We start from the raw sequence: 23,265 nt of genomic DNA, 5'->3' as shown, positions 1-23,265 counted from the left end.
ACTGGCCTTTCTATAATTTTAAATTGTAGTGATATTCATGTTATGTTAAGGAAGAACTGAAGGTTTATTCTCGAACATTGGGAAACAGAAGTATTTTCTCTTTTCTTTCCTCTCTCCTTTTAGAATGATATGAAATAGAGGGAGGTAGCAGCCCCTTCTCTGCCCCAGCTCTCATCCCAGAGGAGACCAGGGCTGGCTGGAGCACATACACACAGGCACACGTGTGCCCAGTGCTGTGGACGGGCGGCCATTTACTCAGGTGGGTCCATGTTAGTCACATTATCTTGCAGCTTGATGTTTGTAACTTAACAGTATCGCGGTAAGGACAATTCAACCGCAGAGTCATGGTTTCCGTAGGCACGTTTCAGAAAAGAAAATGCAGACGATTAGTGAGCATATGAAAAAACCCATAAAAAGCTAAATGAAATATATAACTGACTATATTTCACCTACTTGAATGATAAGGAGGAACAGCATTTTATCATATAGAGTATTATTGAGGAGATGGTTGGAAAAGGCCCTTTGGTACTTTGTTCAGTTGTCACTTTCTAATGAAGCCTACTCTGACCATCTCATTGGAAATTGTAACCGTTTCTGTCCTAAGCCTCCTCATATTGCATCTCCTGGGCCCGTTTATCCCATGTTTTCATTTTCTGTTGGCACCTTTCTCCTCCCAAAAGACCTGTTGTAGTCAACAGACATATGTAGAGCACTTTCTACGTGCAGGCAGATCACTTAGTGATCTTAGAGCTCTGAACGTGTTGAAATCAGTCACTCAATATTGTAATTCTATTAGGGTAGATGCAAATGCAAAGTATTCATTAATAGAGATGGGTATATGGGAAATTTGTATTTCCTGCATGATTTTTGTAGAACGTATCTTAAAAAATACCCTAAAAAATCCTGTAGCATTGTTAAAATATTTACAAATACATCACATTTAAAAATTTAAACAGTTTAACTTGATCTATGTAGTAATTCAAATTCTTAGGATTCATTTCTTGGATATATTCAGTATGTGCACAAAGAAATATGTGAAGTATATACATTGCAGGAGTTTGAGATAAAGGTGAGAAATAATTTACCTGTTCTTCACTAGGAGACTGCTTAAATAAATCACGATGCATCTATATCATGATCTGATATGAGAAAGTAAATCATTTTTGTCTGTTACATAGGGAATTGTTGATTATGTCCCAGGTACTGTTCTAAACAGTTTACACACCTCGATTGATTCTAGACTTATCAAAACCCAGTGAGGTAAGGACAGTAACAATCCATTCTCATTTAACAGATGGAAACATTGGAACACAGAGACTTTCACTGATGTTGCCAGTGTCCCAAGGACAGTCAGTCCTAGATCTAGGGTCAAACCCACAGGTGGCTCAGGAGTCTGTTCCCATCATCACCACCCTACCCTGCCCCTAAGTCGTGGGTCCACGTGAACGGTGGGGAGCAGAAAGCACGGTATCCTAGTGTTCTCGTCTGTAAGCTTCTAAAATGCGATATACCAGAAATGGAAATGCTTTCAAAAAGAGGAGTGTGTTAAGTGCAAGTTTACATTTCTAAGGCCATGAAAATGTCCAAATTAAGGCATCCAAGAAAAGATACCTTGGTTCAAGAAGGACGATGATGTTTCTGGTTTCTCCCTCAGCTGGAAAGGCACATGGTGACATCTGCCAGCTTTTTCTCCAGACTTCTTCCACGGCTTCCCTGGGTGTTTTCTTTATGTATCTCCAAAGTTCTCCTGCTGTGTGTATTCTGTTGGCTCTGTTGGCTCTTTACAAAATGGAGATGTCTTGGGCCAGCCTCTCCAGAACATCAAATAGTTCCACCTCCCTATCCCATATTATTGATAACTCTTTATCAATAGCCCCTGTGAAGCTTATTCCTAGAAAGGATAGACTGAGCCTAATTGAAATTAGGCCAAAGAGTCACCCACAGAGAGCTTCTTTTGCTGCTCATATGTGACCTCTCACTCTAAGGCAGCTCAGGAGGTGTGTCCTGTCCTCTATGTGGGACATGATTCCTATGGGTGTAAATCTCCCTAGCAATATGAGACAGTTAGACCTTGCTACCTATCATAACTTGCTAACCCCCAACCAGGACCATTCCAACCAATCCCTAAAGAACATTTAGGGCAATTTGTAAGATTCCACAAGGGTTCCATGCACTAGAGTGACCTTCTAGAGACCTACAACCTCCAAATAGGTCCCTGGACCACCTAACTCATGAAACCTAGATGGCCCAGCATCTCTAGAACATCAGATAGTTCCATCTCCCTACTTTATATTTTTGACAGACCTTACCAACATGGAAAAATTAGAATGGCCATAGCCCAAATATCCCTAAAGAGAGGGATAGAAAGATCAATTCATTGTCCACTTTAGATGGACCCTTTCTATCTAAATATCATCATATGGAAGTTGTTTCTCTGGGGATATTTAGATTTCCAGGGAAGACTTCTCCAATATTCTGTAGCTGGCTGTTGGGTTCTTGTGAGCTGATTGTGAAAGGTGCTGAGGGTCTCAATGCCAGTGTGTGGAGCTTGGAAACCCAGATTTCAAGTACTTGTCCTTGTTCTGATGCATCGTTTTTACTTCACCTTGCCGACTCAGCAGTTACTTAATAATGATAGTGAGGGATTTGACTACAGTATCTCTGAGGTCCCTAAAGTTGTGAAATATTTGTGATAGGATACTGAAGGAACATTACTTCAAGAAGAGAAAAGCAGAGCAGAGACTCAGTAGTCAGGGAAGAAAAGATTGCTCTAAAGAGAGCTAGTAAATTTGTTTTTTCCAAACTTTTGTAAATTACATTTTAACCAACTGGTGTTGCATTCTTAACAGTTACTGTTATTTTGAAAGTTACAATTCGTAATGAATTATACAGTACTGTGTTAGATAAGATTCTCAGAAAATATTGGTTAATCTCTTAAATTAATGTGTTACCAGGATTGGAAAATCCAATAGTGCAGAGATTGGGTCCAAGCCTGACCTCTGCCCTTCACAGATTGTGTGTTCTTGGGAAGGCATTGAATACCTGAGGTTTTCTTTCATCACCTCTAAAAATGGGAATAGTTTTTGGAGGTAACCATTTTGATGACCAAAAGAGATAAAAGATGTAAAAATGCTTTGTACATTGCCCAGTTCCTTGTAGTAATATGTGATAAAAACACTTTGAAAATACCAAAGTAATATTGTATTTTAAAAATAATTTCTCAAAATGTTTGAAAACAAATCTTACAGTCCTTTACAAAAAAAAAATCTTTGAAAACAAAATCTGTGTTACCATTAGGAGCTTGGTGTGAAGTGTTGGGATTCAGTTGTGTTACATTTAGCTCACCAGGGTCCCTCGTGTTGTCTCCCAGGTCAGCACGTGGAGGGAGTATTCCCTGTCTCCCATCTCCCCACTAAGGCCACATAGTGCTGTTTCCCTAGAACCTCTTTTCCTTGCTTCACAGAAGTCATTGGTGGGGTTTGGTGAGGACACTGGGAAGGGGAAAAGCCCTTGTCTCTCAGTCTTCCCCGCTGACTTTCTCTGAAGCCAGGTCTCTCTATATTGGGCTGAGCTAATTTCAACTCCACTGTGATGGGGAAGGGAGCAATCAGCCCCTTGGCTGTTTGTTTGGATTCTTATGAGCACTTGTGACCCAGTGTATCAGAATTTGGTGTGAAAGGCATAAGTGGGTGGTACTTTCATTGTAACTGATGATTTTTGTTTACTAATATTGTGCTCCTGGCAGCTAGGATGCATTAGATGGTGCCCTTCAATGGGGCCCAAATGGCTAGTTCAAATCCCTGCATTGCACTAGTTGTCAGTGGGAAAGTCTCCATATTTTTCCCTCATTTATAAAATAAATACAATGATACTCATTCTCCAGGTTTATCTGAGGAGTTCAATGGGAAAGCGTGTAGAGAATTGCTTAACACATAGTGATTATGCAAAAAACAATTTTTCCCATTCAGTGTGAATGCATTATTCTTGCTATTTTTTTAATATATCCAATAGCACCTTATAATATTTCAAAAGATATCTATTTTCAAGGACAAGGCATTACAGTTTTAGCTGAAGACGTAAGAGAAAGATTCCTTTTTTAAAAGCAAGGACTTAATCACATGTTTTGCTCTAAATATTATCTCATCCTAATATGTCATCATAAGAATTCAGAATACTAGCATTTAATAAAAATAGTCATCTCTTCTACTGAGTGGTTCTTCATCCTTGCTCATATTGCAATCATCTGGGAGATTATTAATAAATTTATCAATGCCTGAATTTCTGTCTAAAGCTGCCAGATTTTGCAAATGAGTATACACTACATCCAGGTACATTTGAGTTTCAGATAAAACCCAGATAATATTTGGGATAACTCAAGAACATCCACTCAACTGAAACCTCTCTTTTGAGAAAAACAGGTTTTCTTTTTCTTTCTTAACTAAAATCTTCTGTACTTTATACTTCCTCCAAATTCGTAGAGATGCACTCATTTTATATTTAATGGCCAGCCAAAGTCCACTTGGAAAAGACCTAAGTTGATGTAGGTGATCAGCCACTGCAATGATTGGTAGAGCACAGGTCAAGGGGGCACTGGGTGTTTATAAGGCATTCAGTTCCAAGTTTACCAGCTGCCGTAGGAGAAAGGAAACGTTCCGATGGATCCAATTTTGGTCCTACTGCTGTGTCTCTCGTGTTTGGTCCTCCTTTCACTCCTGAAACAGAGCTATGGGAGAGGGAGGCTCCCTCCTGGCCCCACTCCTCTTCCAATTATTGGAAATCTCCTCCAGTTAAATCTGAAGAACTTCAGCAAATCCCTAGGCAATGTAAGTATGCCTGAAGCTCTTTCAGTGGCTTGGAAGGGGAAAGTATCATAGCTCTGCACTGCTAAATGAAATGTGTTCCCAGAAGCCAATTGTTAAAAGGATCATTGTATTACTGAGTAATTGTAATGCTAATTTTCAGACTGGTCATTGTCAACCGTAATTGAATAAAGTAATGTGGTTTAGGGAAGTAAGACATAGAAAGCATAGATCGAAAGAATAGAAACAGTGATGTGCGAAATGGCCACATTAGGGCTTTGCTTTCAATGATTTTTCCATGGTTATGGAACGGCAGTCTCTGTGATTTGTATATTTTTGTTCAAAAAGGTGTATTTCCTCTTGCATTGGTGTATCAAGAAGCTGGGAAGGTTAGGAACAGTGTTCCCAGCAGGGAGATGCATTCAATCACTGATATTGTATAGAATTCCTGGGGGCATGGTGATAACATAAAGAAACCAGGCTTTAAGTCAATCATTATTGTTTACAAACTCTATAGTATATACACTCTTTTATATTAAATAAAACCTTTTATTGCCTCTTCCATGCAATAAACCATTTGGGAGTTTAATGTTAAAGGGTGTGGTAAATTGCTTAGCATGTATTAATCACATAAGTAATGATTTTCCAACTCAGTGTGGATGCATTATTCTTGTGATTTTATATATATGCAGTTGTAACTGTTAATATGACACCTTAAAATATTTCAAAAGAGATCTCTTTGCAAAGGCCTCCCCAGCCCCATTTCCTCAGACTGCCTCTAAAGCAGTGTGTTTTGTTGAGATTTGTTACAAAAAACGTTTCAAAGGATGAAAATTATGGTTGAAATCAAGGAAAGAGCCAGGCTTTAGTGCCAGAGGAAGTGAGCTAATCAATCAGGGGGTGACATATCCTGCAGAGGGCTCTGGGGTGCAGATGCTGGAGGAGGGAAGAAGTTGTCTTCCTGTAGCTGCATTTAACTAAACAACCATCGCTGTCCTCATACTTTTTCTGCGTTGGTCCCACCGGGGGTTCTCAAACTGGGTCTGGGTGAATATTTAAAATAGAGTTTTATAGGGCTCATCATAGCTCTACTGAATCTGAATTTCAGGGGCCAGAGCCCAGCAACATGCATTTTGAAAGCACTTCCTGATGATTCTGGACTGTCAGCTTGGGCACTAGTTCCCAGGCAGGCACCAGGAGATGACACATTCCTTAGTTTAGTTGGGCCAAACAGGATTTGAATTCTGCTTTTCTACTTTTTTAGAGTTATGCCTGGGTCAGATCCATAAACTCTCTCAATCTCAGTTTTGTCATATGTAGAATAGGGATAGATAACCTTCTCTTGAGAGTTTGTTAAAAGCATGATTGGAATAGGGTTTCTACCACGTTCCTAGACTTATGTCTAGCACACACTGGGCATCCCGTGAATAACAGATTATGGAGTCTATATATAAAAGAAATGTTTGATATTGTGGGTACAGATTAAGAAATCAGTGGTTCAAAGTGATATCAATCTGAATTACATACAACCATTTCAGGCCAAAGAGATGCCTTTATGATTAACATTTTCCCTGTTTTTTTATTTCCCAGCTAGCCAAAGTCTATGGCCCCGTGTTCACAGTGCATTTGGGCATGAAGCCCACCTTGGTGTTGCATGGGTATGAAGCCGTGAAGGAAGCTCTGATTGACCATGGAGAGATGTTTTCTGGAAGGGGAACTTCCACAGTGCTAGAAAAAGCTCAACAAGGACTTGGTAGGTGTGTGTGTGTGTGTGTGTGTGTGTGTGTGTAGTAGTAGTAGCACACACAAGACCAGATTAAATTCATATTCAAATCTCAGAATACCACACAGCAGGAAACGATCCACTAATAGAATACTGATTTTTTAAATTTAGTTTATTTCTTTTTTTCGTTTTGCTGGGCTGGCATCAGGAATCAAACTCAGGTTTCTGTCATGGTGCATGAGAATTCTGCCTGCGGAACCACCATCGCACCACCACCCAAGATTTTTTAATAAGCATTTTTACTGAGATAAATTCAGATACCATTCAATCCATCCAAAGTATACAATCGATAGTTCTCAATAAAATCACAGAATTTTGCATCCATAACCACAATTAATATTAGAACATTTTTATTACTCCAAAAAGAAGAACTCCATATCCCTTTTAGCCCCCTATTGTTGACACTTAGCATTGTTTAGTACCTTTGTTGCAATTGAGGAAAGAATATTAAATGTTACTCTTAACTGTCATCCATAGTTTACATTGGACATATTTTTCCCATATACCACCCTATTATTAGCACCTTGTAATAGTGATGGACACCTGTTAGAGTTCATGAAAGAACATTCTTTTGTTTGTATATTAACCGGAGTCATCATCCACAATGGGCTCACTGTGCTCTACAGTGCCATATTTTATCCTCTAGCTTTCCTTCTAGTGACATACATGACCCTAAACTTGCCCTTTCAATGACATTCATACACATAGTTCAGTGCTGCTAAATTCACAATGACTTTTCATTGCCTCCCCTATCCATTTCCAGACTTTTACAGTCAACTTAATTAGAATTTCGGCACAAATAAGCATAAGTTCCCCATTTTCTATCCACATTCTACCTCCTAGTAACCTCTATTCTAGATTCTAACTCGGTGACTTTACTTATTATAATTAGTTCATAGTAGTGCAATTGCACAGTATTTGTTCTTTTGTGTATGGCTTATTACACAACATAATATCCTCAAGGTTAATCCATGTGGTCACATGAAACAGGACTTCATTCCTTCTTACAGCTGAACCTTGTAGAAGAACTTCTTTCCATCTGATAGCTGAATAATATTCTATTGCATGAATGTACCACACTTGGTTTATCCATTCATTGGTTGATGGACACCTGAGTTGTTCCCATCTTTTAGCAGTTGTGAATAATGCCACCATGAATGTAGGTGTGAAAATATCTGTTCACATCTCTGCTTTCAGTTTTCTTGGTATATAATTAATAACATTAATTATAAGGCTGGATTGCTGGATTATAAGACAATTCTATTCTTAGCTTCCTGAGGAACTGCCAATGAATGAATCATCCACATCTTCTCCAACACTTGTAATTTTCTGTTATTTTTTAATAGTGGTCTTTCTAGTAAGTGTGAAATGATGACCCATTATGGTTTTGATTTTTATTTTCCTGTTAGCTTGTGATGTTGCATATCTTTTCATGTGCTTTTTAGTCATTTGTATTTGTTCTTTGGAAAAATGTCATTCAAGCATTTTGCCCATTTTTAAAATGAGTTGCTTTTTATTGTTGAGTTATAGAATTTCTTTGTATATTCTGGATCCTAAACCCTTACAGTGGGGGTGCAGGGTTAGTTCAGTGGTAGAATTCTTGCCTTCCATGTGGGAGACACACATTCAATTCCCAGCCCATGCACTTCCCAAACAAACAAGCGAACAAAGAAACGAAAAACCAAAACAAACAGAAGTTCAACAAATGGTGCTGCACAAGGGGATACTCACATGGAAAAAGACTGAAATGTGACCCCCACCATAAAGCATCCAAAACAAACAGAAAAAGAAAACCCCTTATTGGAAATGTGGTTTCCAAATGTTTCTCCCATTAATTAGACTGCCTGCATTTTCCTCTCCTGCCCAGCAGATGGCCCTCCTCAGATACTTTTTCCTCCGCCATCTATACTTTCCCTCCGCTGCCACACACACAACTCCATTCTCGCTCCTGGGAAGGAGCTTCCAGGTCTCTCTCCATCTGCAGCAGCCAGCCAGGGGCCAGACCCGAGGCGACAAACCTCGCGGGAGGGGGATGGCTACTGGCTACCACTTTCAAGAGAGTTACTCAGTTTTTTGTAACCACAGCTTCTCAATCTCCTTGTCATGCTCTTCCCTGGATGCTGTAGAGTGCTCCCTTGGCCTTCAGAGCCTCAGAACAGTTGTTTCAGACGGTTTCTGCCTGTCCAGTAGCTGTTTTTGTAGGAGGAGTGAGTTCTATAGCTTCCTACTCCACCATCTTCCACCAGAGATCATTGGATCCTTTCGAAACATGGGAAAATATAACTCAGTTTTTAATTTTGGACAATTAGGGATAAGGGTAAAGAGGTAGAAGGAGAGGATTAAGTAGAAGCAAAGAATGGTGGGGCATGACCAGAGAAAGGATGGAGGTTATCTTGTCCCTCCCTTAAGTACCCCTCCCTGCCCCTAGACTGGACCAATGAGAGCTGTGATAGTTGCAGGCTATTTACACTGAAATTATTTACACCAATTACACTAAGACCAAGAACTTCCCTAACCTGGTCTTAAATCATCTGTTATGAAAAGATGAATAAAATTTACCATGTGGAGTGGAGCTAAGCAAGTAGCCTTAAAAGTTCTTAAAATGGGCATTTGTTCAGTCCAGATTAGGGTGGATGTGGGACCAGGTTATCTTAATGGTCACATGAAGCAGTTTCCCCTCCTTTTGGAACTGGCATCCTATAACCATGGTTGACAAGGCAGACCCTCGAGTCCACCTATATGGCTTCCTTGACTATCTGGTCTGCGTTTGCAGCTGTGTAACTTTGGGTGAGTTCCTTCATGATTCTCTGTCTTACACATTCATGTGTAAAAATGGGAATAGTATTAGCACCCATTTCCCAGGTCTCCTTTGAGGATTGAATGAGATAGGCCCTGTTTTGTAGGCAGGACAGCACTGGACATGATAATGTTGGAGCTGGTTGTACTGTTCAGACCTGGATCCCTAGTGAACCTGCCCAGCTCCTGACAGCTGAGGAGAGATGGGAGTTGCTCCTCCATAGAGTTCTCATAGCTCTGTCCTGCAAAATTTCCTGTTCTCCTGCCTGAAGGAAGCTTACTTGGCCCTTACAAATTCAAAAATATGGAGTAAGAGTAAAATGTCTTTGCAAGGGTTGAGTAAACTTACCCCTTCTCAGCAAAATTCCCTGCAGAAAATCCTCCTCCAGTGCAAATTTCTGGTTGATCAGATTTCAGGAGAGAATTCATCAAAGAATTGATGGTGAGACCTTGGGCCAGGTATTTTCCTCTCTGAGCCTCAGTGTCACATCTGTTCAGTGGGGACAATAGTATTGCTTTTGGTTTGATGAGGTTTAGATATGACAATGGAGGAAAGAGGCCTCCTGTAGTATGTGTGTGTATTGTGGGTGGTGGGACCATTACAAATGCCAGTTGGAGCATCTCTGGCAGAGGTTGGCACATGGGCATGCCAGCCAGGTCTTCCCTCCTAGGACCTCTTTCCTGGAACACCATATTGTACTAGATTTCTATGCCTGCTAATACAAATTACCCCAAAATTAATGGCTTAAAACTTCACACATTTGTTATCTTACAGTCTGAATGTATCCAACTTTTCTGTAGGCACATCTTCTAACCACAACCGGCAAAAACTCTCAGCATTTAAGGACTTGTATGTTTAGATTACACCTACCCTATAAACCAGGATATTTTCTCCGACTCAAGGGCCTTAACATAGTCAGATCCACAAATCCCATTGCCGTGTCAGGTAACATGGTCACAGGTTCCAGGTTTAGGAGGTGGAGACGTGCGGGGCCATTATTCTGATCCCCACACCTTTGAGGGAGGATTTTCTCCTGTTTCCCATCCTGGTAGGAATCCTTTTCACCAGTGGAGAAATGTGGAAGCAAACGCGGCGCTTCTCGCTCATGACCCTGCGGAACTTCGGGATGGGGAAGAGGAGCATTGAGGACCGCGTCCAGGAGGAAGCCCGCTGCCTTGTGGAGGAGCTGAGGAAGACCAACGGTGGGTGACTCTTTCCTCTGTCACGACCTCACCACACTCATGTCTCCTCTGCTACGGCCTGGGGAGAACTGCAGCAGCTGCTGACCTTTCTGAGGAATGGCTAAGTTAGCCCTCAGCTGGGGGGCAGGAAGCTTCTCTATGTGGGTGCCCGTGTGATTGTAGGTACAGTGAGGATATAAAAGCCTCATTTCTTTGTATCATTATTCAAGCTTTGATTTTTTTTACTCAGAATATCCTGAATGTAAGAAATTATGAGATATATTTTTATTATCACCAAATACAGGGGCAAACAAAATCTTGGGCCAGCCAACCAGTATATTACATATAAGAGGCCAGCAAGTAAGAATTTTAGGCTTTGGAACCAAGAGGCAAAATGAGGGATATCATGTTTGTACTTTGTGACATTGGACCTGTAACTATTTAAAATATACCACTAAGTAATATAAAAACCATTCTAAGCTTGCTGATCCTCCAAAAACAGACAGGTTAGAGCTATCCTTGAAGAGCATAGTTTTAAAATAATAAATTAGTAATATAAGTGCTTTAATTATTCACTACTGTTCTGTTTCATATATTTCAAGAATATATGGAAAGTTATGAAAGATACGCATGCATAATACTGGTGTAAGAACATTACTTCTGATAAGATTTAATCTGCCACTCATAGTACTTACCATCTCCTCACTGTTTGAAATTTAACTGTGTTCTCAGTTCAGCTTAATTATTTTTGTTTTTAACTGTATTTGTTGGCTATTATGAATGAGAACATTAGTATGATTATTTCCCTCCTATTGCCAACTCTAAGACTTTGTTGAGAGTTCAGTGGCGCCCGAGGTTTGATTCATTCTGTGATTCTGACTATCATATTGGAATTCAAATGCGCCCATCCTTAGTTTTAAGTAAATAGAAATAAGTAAGAAGAAAGGGTGTAAGTAAGTAAGAAGAAAGGGTGTAAGGAAAATTTTCACCTGAGAAACATAAAGAAATGTCTCAAATCCTTTCAAAATATCTCCTTTAGGTAACATACAACTTTCTTTAGAAGCTCGGTCTTTTTTTTTTTTATTTTTAAATAATCTAGAAGGGAAGCTGGCACAAGGCCAGTTAACTCTTCAATGTCTAATAGTTTTTCACAATGCATAATAGCTCAAGTCATCTAATTCTTTCTACATGTATGGATTGTAAGAATTAGTTCTTTTACATCTCAGATTATTGAATGGTTGTTCACAACAATGTCATTTTATAGATTCACTCTACTACATTTTTTGCCTAAATTAGTTCATTTGTAAAATGAAAATGAAACCCCAAATTATGGACAAATGTGACAACTTACAACAACTCACTGTGTCTGGCTCTAGCAGCTTTTACCTGGAGGGCAGATTGTGGGAGGAGGGTCACCCTGGAGAGGACTTTCCCAGGGAAGATTTCCCAGCTAAGGCAGGGGCAGGGACCCACGAAGGGGATGCAGATCAGTGCCAGAAAGCCCTGGGCGGAGTCAGGAAAGGGGCCTTAAAGCCTTTGGGTCAGCTTCCCAGAGCTGCACTTTCATGGTTGGCCCAGCAGATGGCAGACTGCAGTGAACTTTGCAGTGTTGGGAAGCCCTCATCTTTAAACCTCCATCTCTTTGCTTCTATCAGGGGCGGGTTGAAACAATGGTTGTTCTTCCCTGTGCAGGGCGGACTGAAACTGCAGTTCAGAGCTGAGACCCAGAGACTCAATTTGCTGATCAAAAGCCGTGATCAGTGCTCAGCCATACCCTCTCTCACCCCATTCTTCGGGAAAAGGGTTTTGATGTCCATTTTCATCTGCAGAACTAGTCAGGGACCAGATCCCTGCTGTCTCTCCTCGAGAGTGGGGTGTGGGCACCTGGCTGCTGTGCAAAAGTTACTCAACAGTTTTTTACCGCAGTTTCTCAGTCTCTTTGTCCTGCTCTTCCCTGAGTGCTAAGGAGCGCTCCCCTGGCCTCCAGAGCCCCAGAAAGTTGTTTCAGACTGTTTCTGCCTGTGGGCGAGCTGTTATTGTGGGGCAGTAGCTCCCTCTGCTGCCATCTTCTTATCCACATAAGGGATATTAAAAATAGCTTCACTTAATATGTGTTTGTTTTGCCTGCAGATTCACAGGGTTACAGATAGTGTGAGTAAGTCAGCAGTGCCAGGCTGAGCCATACTGGAGCCTGAAGCCACAGAAAACATGCCCACCCCCTATATTGAGGTTTTGATGGTTATTCTCTTTAATGGCTAATGGTTTTAATGAAAATATTATTGATGGCTTTGCTTCCTTTAAAATCAAGAAAGTAAAATTAGGATAAATTCTGTTTTTGTTATAAATAAAATATTTATCTTGGAATTATGAGTTGTAATTTACCAAGTTTTCAGTTTGAAATATTACAACTACCTTTATCTTATGAAAGATATGACCATTAAGTAAACAGAAATTGTTGATATTCACTTTGTCATTTATTTTGGCATTAATTTTGATTTTTTGAAATATTGCATAAAATAAGATTTTTCCTAATTGCTGAGATTTTGCTGCCTCCTTAAATTTTGTACTCAAGAGGAATGCTTTGCTCGTCTCACCCTAGTTTCACTCCTGAAAGTCAAAAAAAAAAAAGATGAGTTAAGTGGATGTTTGGAAAATATCAATGCATTGGTTAGGATGGAACAGTTAGTTCAGTTTGGGGTAAAAGGATATGTTTGCTTTAATAGCCCTTTTAAAAAATGGGATTTTCAGGTGGTAATTACTTCAGAACTTCTAACAGATAAATGTACTGTTATCTCAATAAACCATAAGTTATATTCTTTCTATTAATTAATAAAAATATTTCTATCTGTTTAGGTTCTCCCTGTGATCCCACTTTTATCCTGGCATGTGCTCCCTGCAATGTGATCTGCTCCATCATTTTTAAAAATCGCTTTGAATATAATGATGAGTGTTTTCTTAATTTAATGAACACATTCAATGAGAATTTCAAGATTTTGAGCTCACAATGGATCCAGGTGAGGTTAAGGCCTTTTTCTTCAGGAACTATTTATGCTCTTGTGCTGGAAAATTCAAAATTCTTTGCGGACCAAGCTATGATATACAGTATCTGAACAACAAACATTGCTCAGAGCTTAAAGTGATAGAGTATATGTCTTAGAAAATCTCTGGTGATCGTTTATTCCAATCTTTGAATGTTATGAATAAAGAAACTAATGCCCAGAAATGCTAAGCAAAGTTTTAAGGTAGGTCATGCAAGAAGCTCGAGTGGAAACTAGGGATGGAGCCAAGTCCACTGGCTCCCTATTTGGTGATGTTTTCACTGTGTCCATTGTCCCCATGTCCACATAGATGACTCTGGGCTCTCCAGGCACATGCCTACAGTCCTCAGTGAGCATCCAATCCTTGTGAACACCTCACAGGTCCCCTAATCAGACGTCTTTACTCTTCTACTGTGAAGCAGGGATAATGTTCTACCTGGTTGTAATGCAGGACTGCAACACCCTACTTTGTGATGTGGAGAAAAGGGAAGTTTGGGGCAACAGATACTTATATAAAGATGTAAAATATGACTAGAGAGTAACGTGCTACCATTGGTGCCCTAGCTACCAGGGGTCCAGAAATGGGTCAGGGATGCTCAAATGGTGGTGTGTGAGTATGAATTATAGGTACATATCACACTTTTACCCTCTCCTGAAATACTATGTCTTGCACTGTTCCTAAACTTCAATTAATGGTGTGACTCCCATAGAAATCACTTAATCTCTTGGTCCAAGGCCAATTCAAGTATAAAGTATGGAACTCCATTTTGTGATATATTTGGACCCTTCTCATTTTTAAAGTATAGTATTAGTGATTGCCTTAAGTACAAGGAGCAGTGAGTAATTTTGTGTTCTATAACAAATTCCCAAAACTGTGTTAGATTCTGTCCTTATCTGTAAAATTTGGATCACGTGTAATTACTGCCATCCCGTTCTCAGGATTACTGTGAAAATGTTGATGTAGGAATGTGAAAATTGATTGAAGGAAATGACATTGTAATCATTTATTATGATGCCCCCATTAAATACTCTGTCAGTGTTCAGAACTGTTTTGTGTATATAGTATGAAGTTATCTCTCAAGCAATAGGCGATTGCCTAGCATAATGGTTAGTATATATGGCTGTGCTCGAATGCTTTTTCATTGAATAAATGAGACTTTCCCCTTTTAGGTCTGCAACATGTTTCCCATCCTCATACATATTTTTCCAGGACGTCATAATAAGTTTTTTAAAAATATGGATTACTTACATAATTTCATTTTAGAGAAAGTAAAGGAACACCAGCAATCCCTGGATATTAACAATCCTCAAGACTACATTGATTGTTTCCTGATCCAAATGGAAAAGGTAGGATGTGAACAAATGGTTGACTATCAAGTTTATATAATTCATTGATAAGTCCAGTACATTTAGCTGAGTTGGTAAACACTACTTGATAAGTAGTTAGACCTTGCTGTAGGGTCAGTACCATGTATCACATGGGTTTTAAAATGTGAATGGTTAAAAATTAGGAATCCTTGTGCCTAATCTGGAGGTGTTGATAATAAATGGAAAAAAGGTAGTTATAATCAAGCACATTGTACTCTTTAGGAGAAATGAGCACAACTATGAAATGCAATTCAGTATGCTATCCAGTGATGAGTGGAGATAGTGTATGGGAGAGTAAGAACAATGAGCATAACCTAGGACGTCTACTTGTATATCCCTAGCTTTGATTAGATATTGAAAGGAAATTGAAAGAAAATGAGGATGTAAATTGAAAATGAGGAACAGGTGAGGGGATTTCCAGTGACATGGGCAATAGAGGTCCAGAGGTGTCGGCTATCAAAGAGATGGAAGAGGGAGGTTTAAATGGGTTTCCTAAAATAGGAGTTTGAACAGAGGTTGGTGTTTTTGAAGAAACTTGAGTCCTGGGTTGGAAATCTTAGATTATTTTTAGATAACAGTTTGAACAAACATGGAGGTGTTTGAGGAAAACTATTTCTGGTGTTCTGAAGGGTATGGAGTTCTGGGAGAATGAAGTTTAAAGGATAGCTAGATTATTTTTCATTTTGGCATGATGGAAATTCTCACAAGTTTGGGGATGCAGAGAATGTGGTAGAAGCTGAGATAACACTGTGCTTGCTTAGCTTGCTTGATTCTGAAGGTGTCAAGTGAACCAGTGACCCCATGCGTGTCAGGTGTGTTCCTTCCATAGCAACATGCCCAAGTCCAGTTCAATACCTCAGTAATAGCATCATGTACCTGGATGCTTTCCCCTTTCCTCCAACCTTCCTAAGATATTGTCCCACCTTCATCCTCACACGCATGTTGAAAGAAGGAGGACGTGTGAAACCAACATCTTTACCCTTATATTTCATTGTTAAAAATGATATTTAATCATTTCATAATCACATTTAATTATATAAACCAAGCCTGGCTGTGTGAGGGTGTGTTGAGGGTTGGGTGACAAATTAAAATTTAATTTTTGCAGTCACTATGTAACAGTTGGACACTGTTTTATCTCTTTCCATCACAAGTACTTCTAAAATAATTACAAAGGACATTTAAAAAAGTAAATATTTACAAAGACAAAAGAAGAGGTGGGGATACAGAAGATTTAAATGCAGATTTATAATGTGTAAAATAATGATAATTTCAGAAGAATGACTAAACAACAGTTTCTTCTAATATTACATTCTCTAATTTTTAGCTTTGCTGAATTTTACACTCCTGAGTAACTTTAAATGAATTGTGATTAAATATGCTGGCAAATTAATTTGTAACATAATTGTATCACATTATTCATAGGAAAGGCACAATCAGAATTCTAAATTTTTCATTGAGAACTTGGTAATCACAGCAACTAATCTCTTTGTGGCTGGGACAGAGACAACAAGCACAACCTTGAGATATGGACTCCTACTGCTGCTGAAACATCCAGAGGTCACAGGTATGACAGTAGAAATGAGCAAGTCATGATAGTCCCAATGTAGAAAGACTCATTATGAATTTATGTATCTCCAGCTTCATCTGTTCAGTGGTTCCCAATGGTGACAAAGTCACTCTGCAACAAAGAGGAAAAAAAAATGTGTGGGTCTTAGGAAAAGTGACAACTCTCTCAGCTGTGATGCAGGTCTTGACTCCGTGGGATGGAGGCTGGGGCAGGCACAGACTGACGTAGGAGTGGGTATTTGTTGGTAAAGAAAAGAACCAGTCCAGGTTCAGGTGTTCTTCTGCTGGGCATATGGTCTGGGTATCTCTTATGAACCCCATACTTGCCTAAAAAGCTAAATTTAGCTCTTCATCTGCAAATCATAATATACTGACTCTGCATTGAGAGTCTTTGGGATAGTGGTGTTTTTTTCGTTTCCCATCGACTTTTACTTGTGTCTCATCAGCTAAAGTCCGGGAAGAGATTGACCGTGTGGTTGGGAGACACCGCAGCCCCTGCATGCAGGACAGGAGCAGCATGCCCTACACGGACGCCGTGGTGCACGAGATCCAGAGATTCGTTGACCTCCTTCCCACCAGCCTGCCCCGTGCGGTGACACAGGACGTTCAGTTTAGAGGGTATCTCATCCCCAAGGTGAGTCTAGTGTGTTTCCTTCACTCCCTGCCAATGCCCTTGAAGTGCCCATTGGCATGGTATAATTGCAAGAATTCAGTCAGGTCTCAACTATAACAAAATGGAAGGAAGAGTGAGTCATTCTGGAATGTTGCTAGAAGACTGGTTTGGGCAGATGTAGAAGGTCAGGAGTCTATTTGTTAACTTCATCATGCCTGGAATGTATTGAATACAGGAGTTCTTAATAACTTCCTAAATTTTTATAGCTTTTTAACTGTCCTTCCTCTGAACACATGACATTTTACAAGTTGTAAAATATATACCCACTATTTACTGTATTTGAGAATCACATATTTAGCATGTGTGAAAGTGAATTCCATATATCCACAATTGGAGATATGATGAATTTTGGTACACCCATGTCATGGAATACTATGCAGCTATTTGGAGAATGATATGGAGCTTTCCTAATAGAAAAATAAATGTGTTTATGCTACACTGCTAACTGAAAAGGGCTGAATGTAAAACAATATGTACAATATGATCACTTATTAAAAATTTTTACCATCAATTTATTATGAAAATGTTATAACAGAGATTTTGAAAGAATTATACAGTGAAAATCTACCTCTCTCCTACTCAGATCCTACAACTAACATGTATTATATTTGTTTTATCACATATTTTTCATCGTTTCTATATGCATCCATCGATGATTGTTATATTTGATGCATTGCAAAGTATGTTAAAGATATCAGTTTATTTTACCCATAAATACTTCAGTGTGGTATCATTTAGTACAGTTCCCTATTTGTTTGAAGTCCTTTCTTTAACTGTTGAGGAAAAATTTACATGCCATGAACTATAGAAACCACACTTGTGTCTTTCAATGAAGTGTAACAAATGTATTCACCATTTTTTCCTCAGAACCTTATCAAAGCATAGAAAGAATTACTACCATCTTAAACTGTTCCCTCATGCCTGTCCTTTTGGTCTCTACTCTACACAAAGAATTTTGTGATTTTTTCTTTAACCAAAGAATAGTTGTATAATTTCATATAAGTGGAATTCTACCATATGTACGTTTTCTACCTTGCTAGCAGCTGGAATGCAATGAACCAGAGACAGAATGGCTTGTAAAAGGGGGAATTTATTAAGTTGCAAGTCCACAGTTCTAAGGCCATGAAAATGTCCCAAGTAAAGCAAGGCTATAGAAGTGTCCAATCTCAGGCATCCAGGGAAAGATACTTTGGTTCAAGAAGGCCAGTGACATTCAGGATATCTCTCTCAACTAGAAAGGCACATGGTGAACATTGTGACATCTGCTAGCTTTCTCTCCCGGTTTCTTGACTCATGATGCTTCCCCGGGAGCATTTTCCTTGTTCATGTCCAAAGGTCTTGGGCTGTGTGGCCTCTGTTTCGTTGTTCTAAAAATGGACTCTGTCCAAAATGTTTCCACTTTTAAAGGATTCCATTAAACTAATCAAGTCGCACCTGAAATGGGTGGTGTCCCATCTCGCGCTAATCAAAAATTTTTACCCACAATTTGGTGAGTCACATCTCTGTGGGAACAATCAAAATGCTCTCAGCCAACAATATTGAATGAAGATTAAAGGACATGGCTTTGTGGGGTCCATAATAGATTCAAATCAGCACAGTAAGTATGTAGGCAAGAAGTGTAAGGCTTCTTATTCAGGATAATGCTTTTGAGATTCAACATATTATTGTATGCATGAATACTTTGTTTCTTGGTATTCCTGATTGATTTTCCATTGCATAAATATATGCAACTTATTTATCCATTTTCCTCATGGTGGACACCAAGACTTTCTCCAGTATGGGGACATTTTAAACAATTTGTTCTTTCTCCTGTCTTTCAATTTTTCATTTCTCTTGGGTAATTATCAAGCCTGGAATTGCTGGACTATACATTAGGTGTATGCTTAGTTTTATAAGACACTTATAGGAAATTTTCCTTATTGGGTGTACCATTTTATACTTCAAAAGTATATAGGAGTGTGGTGCAAGTGTAGTTCATTGGTAAAATTCTTGCCTGCCATGTGGGATACCTGAGTTCAATTCCTAGTCCATGCACTTCCCCCAAAACAAACAAATGAGCAAAAATAAATAAATAAAATTCAACCAACAAGCAAAAACCAACAAAGGCGATTGCAATAACGAGATACTGATGTGGGAAAATAAAGAAATGTGAACCCACCATACAGCAAACAAAAAGAAAGTATATGTGAGAGTTCTGGTTCCGCACCCTCCCTGATATTTGGTGTTGTAAGTCTTTTTGATTTTAGCTATTTTGGCTGGTGTGTTGAGGCATTTCACTAAGGTTTAATTTCCATTTCCCTAGGGCCTAATGATATTTAACATTTTTTCATGTACTTGTTGGTAATATCTTCTTTTCTGAAGTTTCTCTTCAAGTATTTTGCCCATTTTAAAATTTTTTGTCTTGTTATAATTAAGTTATAGGAGATATTTATATATCTTAGATAGCAATCCTTTGTTAAATATGTATTGTGGATATTTTCTCCCCATTGACCCTTACCTATTTTTTTATTTTTATTTTTTGGCATGGGTAGGCTCTAGGAATTGAACCCGGGTCACTGGCATGGCAGGCAAAAATTCTGCCACTGAGCCACCTAATTTTTTTTAACCATATCTTTTGACAGACTATTTTGATTTTAGAAAAGTCTAATTCATCAATTTGTGTATTTATAGGTACTGCTTACTGTGTCCTAAGATAAGTTTGTCTATGGCTAAGTCACAAACATTCTCTAATTCTTTCTTCTGGAGTGTTGTAGTTTTAGGTTTTAAGTTTAGGTCCATCTTGAATTAATTTTTGTGTATGGTGTCAGGTATGGGTTGATAAACTTTTTGAAGATGTGGATATGCAATTGTTTTCGCACCATTTGTTGAAAGACTTTCTTTTCCATATTGGATTGATTAGTCTTATTTTAATTGAATGTATGACTTTATAGAAATCACTTTATCTTGGGATATGGAATGAGAATTTGGGAATATGTTTTGTAACTGAACCCAGGATACCTGGGGTATAGTTCAGGCTCTGGTGTTTAATTGTTCTATGGGGTTGGGAATGCTACTTCCTCTACTTGGATATACGTTTTCTTATTTATAAATTAAGTTTATCGGGCTAGTGATTTTCAGTGATACCTCCAGCTCCGTGTGCTCCTTATAATGAAGTGTCTCTGTTCATTCCAGGGCACAACTGTTTTAGTATCACTGAGTTCTGTCCTGCATGACAACAAAGAGTTCCCCAACCCAGGTCAGTTTGACCCTGGCCACTTCCTGGATGAAAGTGGAAACTTTAAGAAGAGTGACTACTTCATGGCTTTCTCAGCAGGCAAGACTATTTCTTTTATCCATCTGAAACAATAGACTTCTTGGAGAAAAGGAGGGGTTCTCTGGAATTGTCAGGACTGCTCTTTATGGTATTCCTAAGCACCATTCCCAATGCCCCAGCTCTTTCTTATTTCATGACACCTCTTCATTATAGGACCAGCTCAGTGGTACCTAGGGGCCTGGCCTTATTTCTTACAATGGCAAGGCAGCAGGAGTCTGGAGTAACTGCACTCAGTCCCCAGGTGATCCTTCTAGGAGCTCAGCACTATTAAGCCTTTCTTTTTTGCTCTGAAGAGTGAGCTCCCTCATCAACTTCATTGAGACCCATCTATGTGGCTGCCATAGGCTAAGCTCTAGGTATGGTCCCAACGTTCCTTCAAGGGTCAGACCAGCCTGTGAGTGAGGCAGGACACTTGTGATGATCTCTAAGACTTGAAATGTTCCACCAACTGTGATCATCCTACCTGGTTATTGGAGGGCCCACCTCTACAGTGACCTCTCAGACTGAAATCTGACCAGGAAATATCCTGAATTCCATGGAATTTAAGTGCCTGATTTGGGCTCAATACTGTGGATACCAAGAAACTGGAACAGTTCCTGCCCTCTGGTTCCATGTTCCAGCAGGGGAGAAGGACTAACAATAGGAGAATTATGTCTTGGGCTGATCCATGCTTCAATGGAAAGTTTAGTATGAAACTGAAGAAAACCCCAAGAAGAAACGTTTCTACTGACAGAGGGATTCAGAGAGATTTTCACAGAGGACAGGAAATGAAATTGAAGCTGGGTCCTGAAGGCAGTGGTAGAGGAGGGGAATTGTGCATTTCAATCAAATGGAACAGAATGAGATTAATTTTACCACTGGCTGTCTTATTTGGGAATTGGTGAGTGCTGAGTGTGGCTGTCCCTGCAGGTAGAGGGTAGGAAGAGTGGAAGGAGAGAGCATGGGCTCCACGACAGGGGACAGAATATGAACGCCTCACAATTAGAAACTAATCCTATAGACCATGTAAGGGGAGCCATGTAAAATGTTTAAATAGGGGAGTGGAGTAGTCTGACAGGACCTTTAGAAATCACATGACAGGTCTCAACCTTTTGTTAAATTCTGTTCCAGAAATAGAAGGAGCAACACAATTGCACAGCCCCTTTCATTTCTCTACTGCTCCATCCCTTTGACAGATCAATTTGTGGGTCATTCTGGAAAGCCCAAATCCCAAAAGCTGAACAGTTTCATTATGTGAATGTTTATTTAAATTCTTTTTGTTGGGCAAGCACTCAGCAAAGATTATGGAAGGTAAGGGCAGGAAGTGCATCTATCCATCCATCCATCCATCCATCCACACACCCATCCATCCACACATCCACTGACACACTCACCTAGTAATTCTTGAAATAGTTATGGGGATTCACCTGGTGCCATTTCAGAAACAGGTTTCAAAGAGAAAATAATTTTTGTTTTCTTTATAGGAAAACGAATTTGTGCTGGGGAGGGCCTGGCGCGCATGGAGCTGTTCTTATTCCTGACCACCATTTTACAGAATTTCACCCTGAAATCTGTGGTTGAGCCTAAGGACATTGACCTCACCCCAGCTTCCACTGGGATTGTCCAAGTGCCACCCTTGTTCCAGCTCTGCTTCATTCCTGCCTGAAGAAGGGGAGACCAACTGCGTGTGTTCTGTTGTATGCAGCTACCCCTCCTCTGGGGTGTTGTGCCTCCCACTACCTTGGACACCTTTTCTGGATTCTTTTCCTGCCCTGTTTCCCATCATCATTAATTATCTAGTGAAATGTTCACCTCCGTTAATGATATTTTTCTGATTTTTCACTTGCCAAAGTTACTTCCTATACTCCAATCTCTGCCCTTGTATTAGAAACCATGTGCCTTACTATTTTGCTGCCTGAGTGTTCCCTTGGGTAATTGGGAGTTTGATTGGAGAGGAGAATAAAAGGTTTGGGGCAGTGGCTACAATATCTAAGGGTATATTGAGAGGTTATATAATATGAAGAAAGTTATTCTCAGATATTTTGCACTATATTAATGATTTACCCATTCTTTCCCACCATTGTTATTGCCTACCTATCCCATAAATATTTTAATTACTTTTCATATCAGATATGACAGTGTAATAATGTGTCTTTTTCTATTGTTTAATCATGTATCCTGTATGTTATTCCTTTCTAACCAAAATGCAAGCCTAGTTATTATTGAAGAAAAAAGTGCATTGAACAATTATGCTCAGTGCACTGGCAAAGATCACTTTATTCAAAGCAGAGAGGATGTCACTAGAAAGGTCGTCATCACCAAGAAAAAGAGAACACAGTTCCCCTGAAGTGGGGGGCTAGACAGTTTTCAAGCACTGAATGAGCAAAGGGAAGAGTACTGAAGGGGGAGGTCAAGCAATCAGGTGTGTCCATTAAGGAGATCATCTCCTGAGTGTACGGTTGAGCCCAGGTAGAATATGTTGTATGTGGATTCTGCAAAGGTCAAGGTGAGGGAGGTCAGGGGCCTAGAGACAAGGAGAAGCTTATGTAAAGATTAGGTAAGCTAAGGAGAAGTTAAGGCCATCTTAGACAGTAACCTAGTGAGTAGGGGATTTCTCATCTTACACTGTTTTCCTGGATCACAAGGTTCAGGTAAAATTCAACACTGTAAGTCTCTCCTTTTGCTCAAAATGATGATATTTGTTCATCACTGAACAACTCCGAGGGTCATATATCTGAGTGTGGTGAAGCATCATCTAAAAATGGTCT

At 39.5% G+C, this 23,265-nt stretch overlaps 1 protein-coding gene across 2 annotated transcripts; it reads left to right on the top strand.

The window, feature by feature from the left end:
* The first annotated feature begins 150 nt into the window (after positions 1–150).
* LOC143654033 (cytochrome P450 2C18-like) lies at positions 151–22,630 on the top strand. Of its 2 annotated transcripts, none has more exons than XM_077125494.1 (9): positions 151–259; positions 6,390–6,552; positions 10,432–10,581; positions 13,414–13,574; positions 14,769–14,945; positions 16,389–16,530; positions 16,979–17,166; positions 20,377–20,518; positions 21,982–22,630. In XM_077125494.1, the coding sequence occupies exons 2-9, from the start codon at positions 6,432–6,434 to the stop codon at positions 22,161–22,163; spliced, it is 1,263 nt and encodes a 420-aa protein (XP_076981609.1). In that variant the 5' UTR covers positions 151–259; positions 6,390–6,431; the 3' UTR covers positions 22,164–22,630. The 2 variants fall into 2 exon arrangements, with proteins under 2 accessions (XP_076981609.1, XP_076981608.1); XM_077125493.1 differs by lacking the exon at positions 151–259 and adding an exon at positions 4,603–4,823.
* Positions 22,631–23,265: the final 635 nt, after the last annotated feature.

The sequence above is a fragment of the Tamandua tetradactyla genome, chromosome 13, assembly GCF_023851605.1.
Source record: "Tamandua tetradactyla isolate mTamTet1 chromosome 13, mTamTet1.pri, whole genome shotgun sequence".
In the NCBI taxonomy this organism is placed as follows: Eukaryota; Metazoa; Chordata; class Mammalia; order Pilosa; family Myrmecophagidae; genus Tamandua; species Tamandua tetradactyla.
This window is presented reverse-complemented; position numbering and strand designations above follow the sequence as displayed.

What these genes read in the sequence shown, in the direction of transcription:
- LOC143654033 (XM_077125493.1), top strand. Translation starts at nt 4,656, where the DNA reads ATGGATCCAATTTTGGTCCTACTGCTGTGTCTCTCGTGTTTGGTCCTC. An exon ending in AAAAGCTCAACAAGGACTTG is followed by an intron (nt 6,553 to 10,431) that starts GTAGGTGTGTGT and finishes CCATCCTGGTAG; the next exon opens with GAATCCTTTTCACCAGTGGA. An exon ending in GAGGGTATCTCATCCCCAAG is followed by an intron (nt 17,167 to 20,376) that starts GTGAGTCTAGTG and finishes TGTTCATTCCAG; the next exon opens with GGCACAACTGTTTTAGTATC.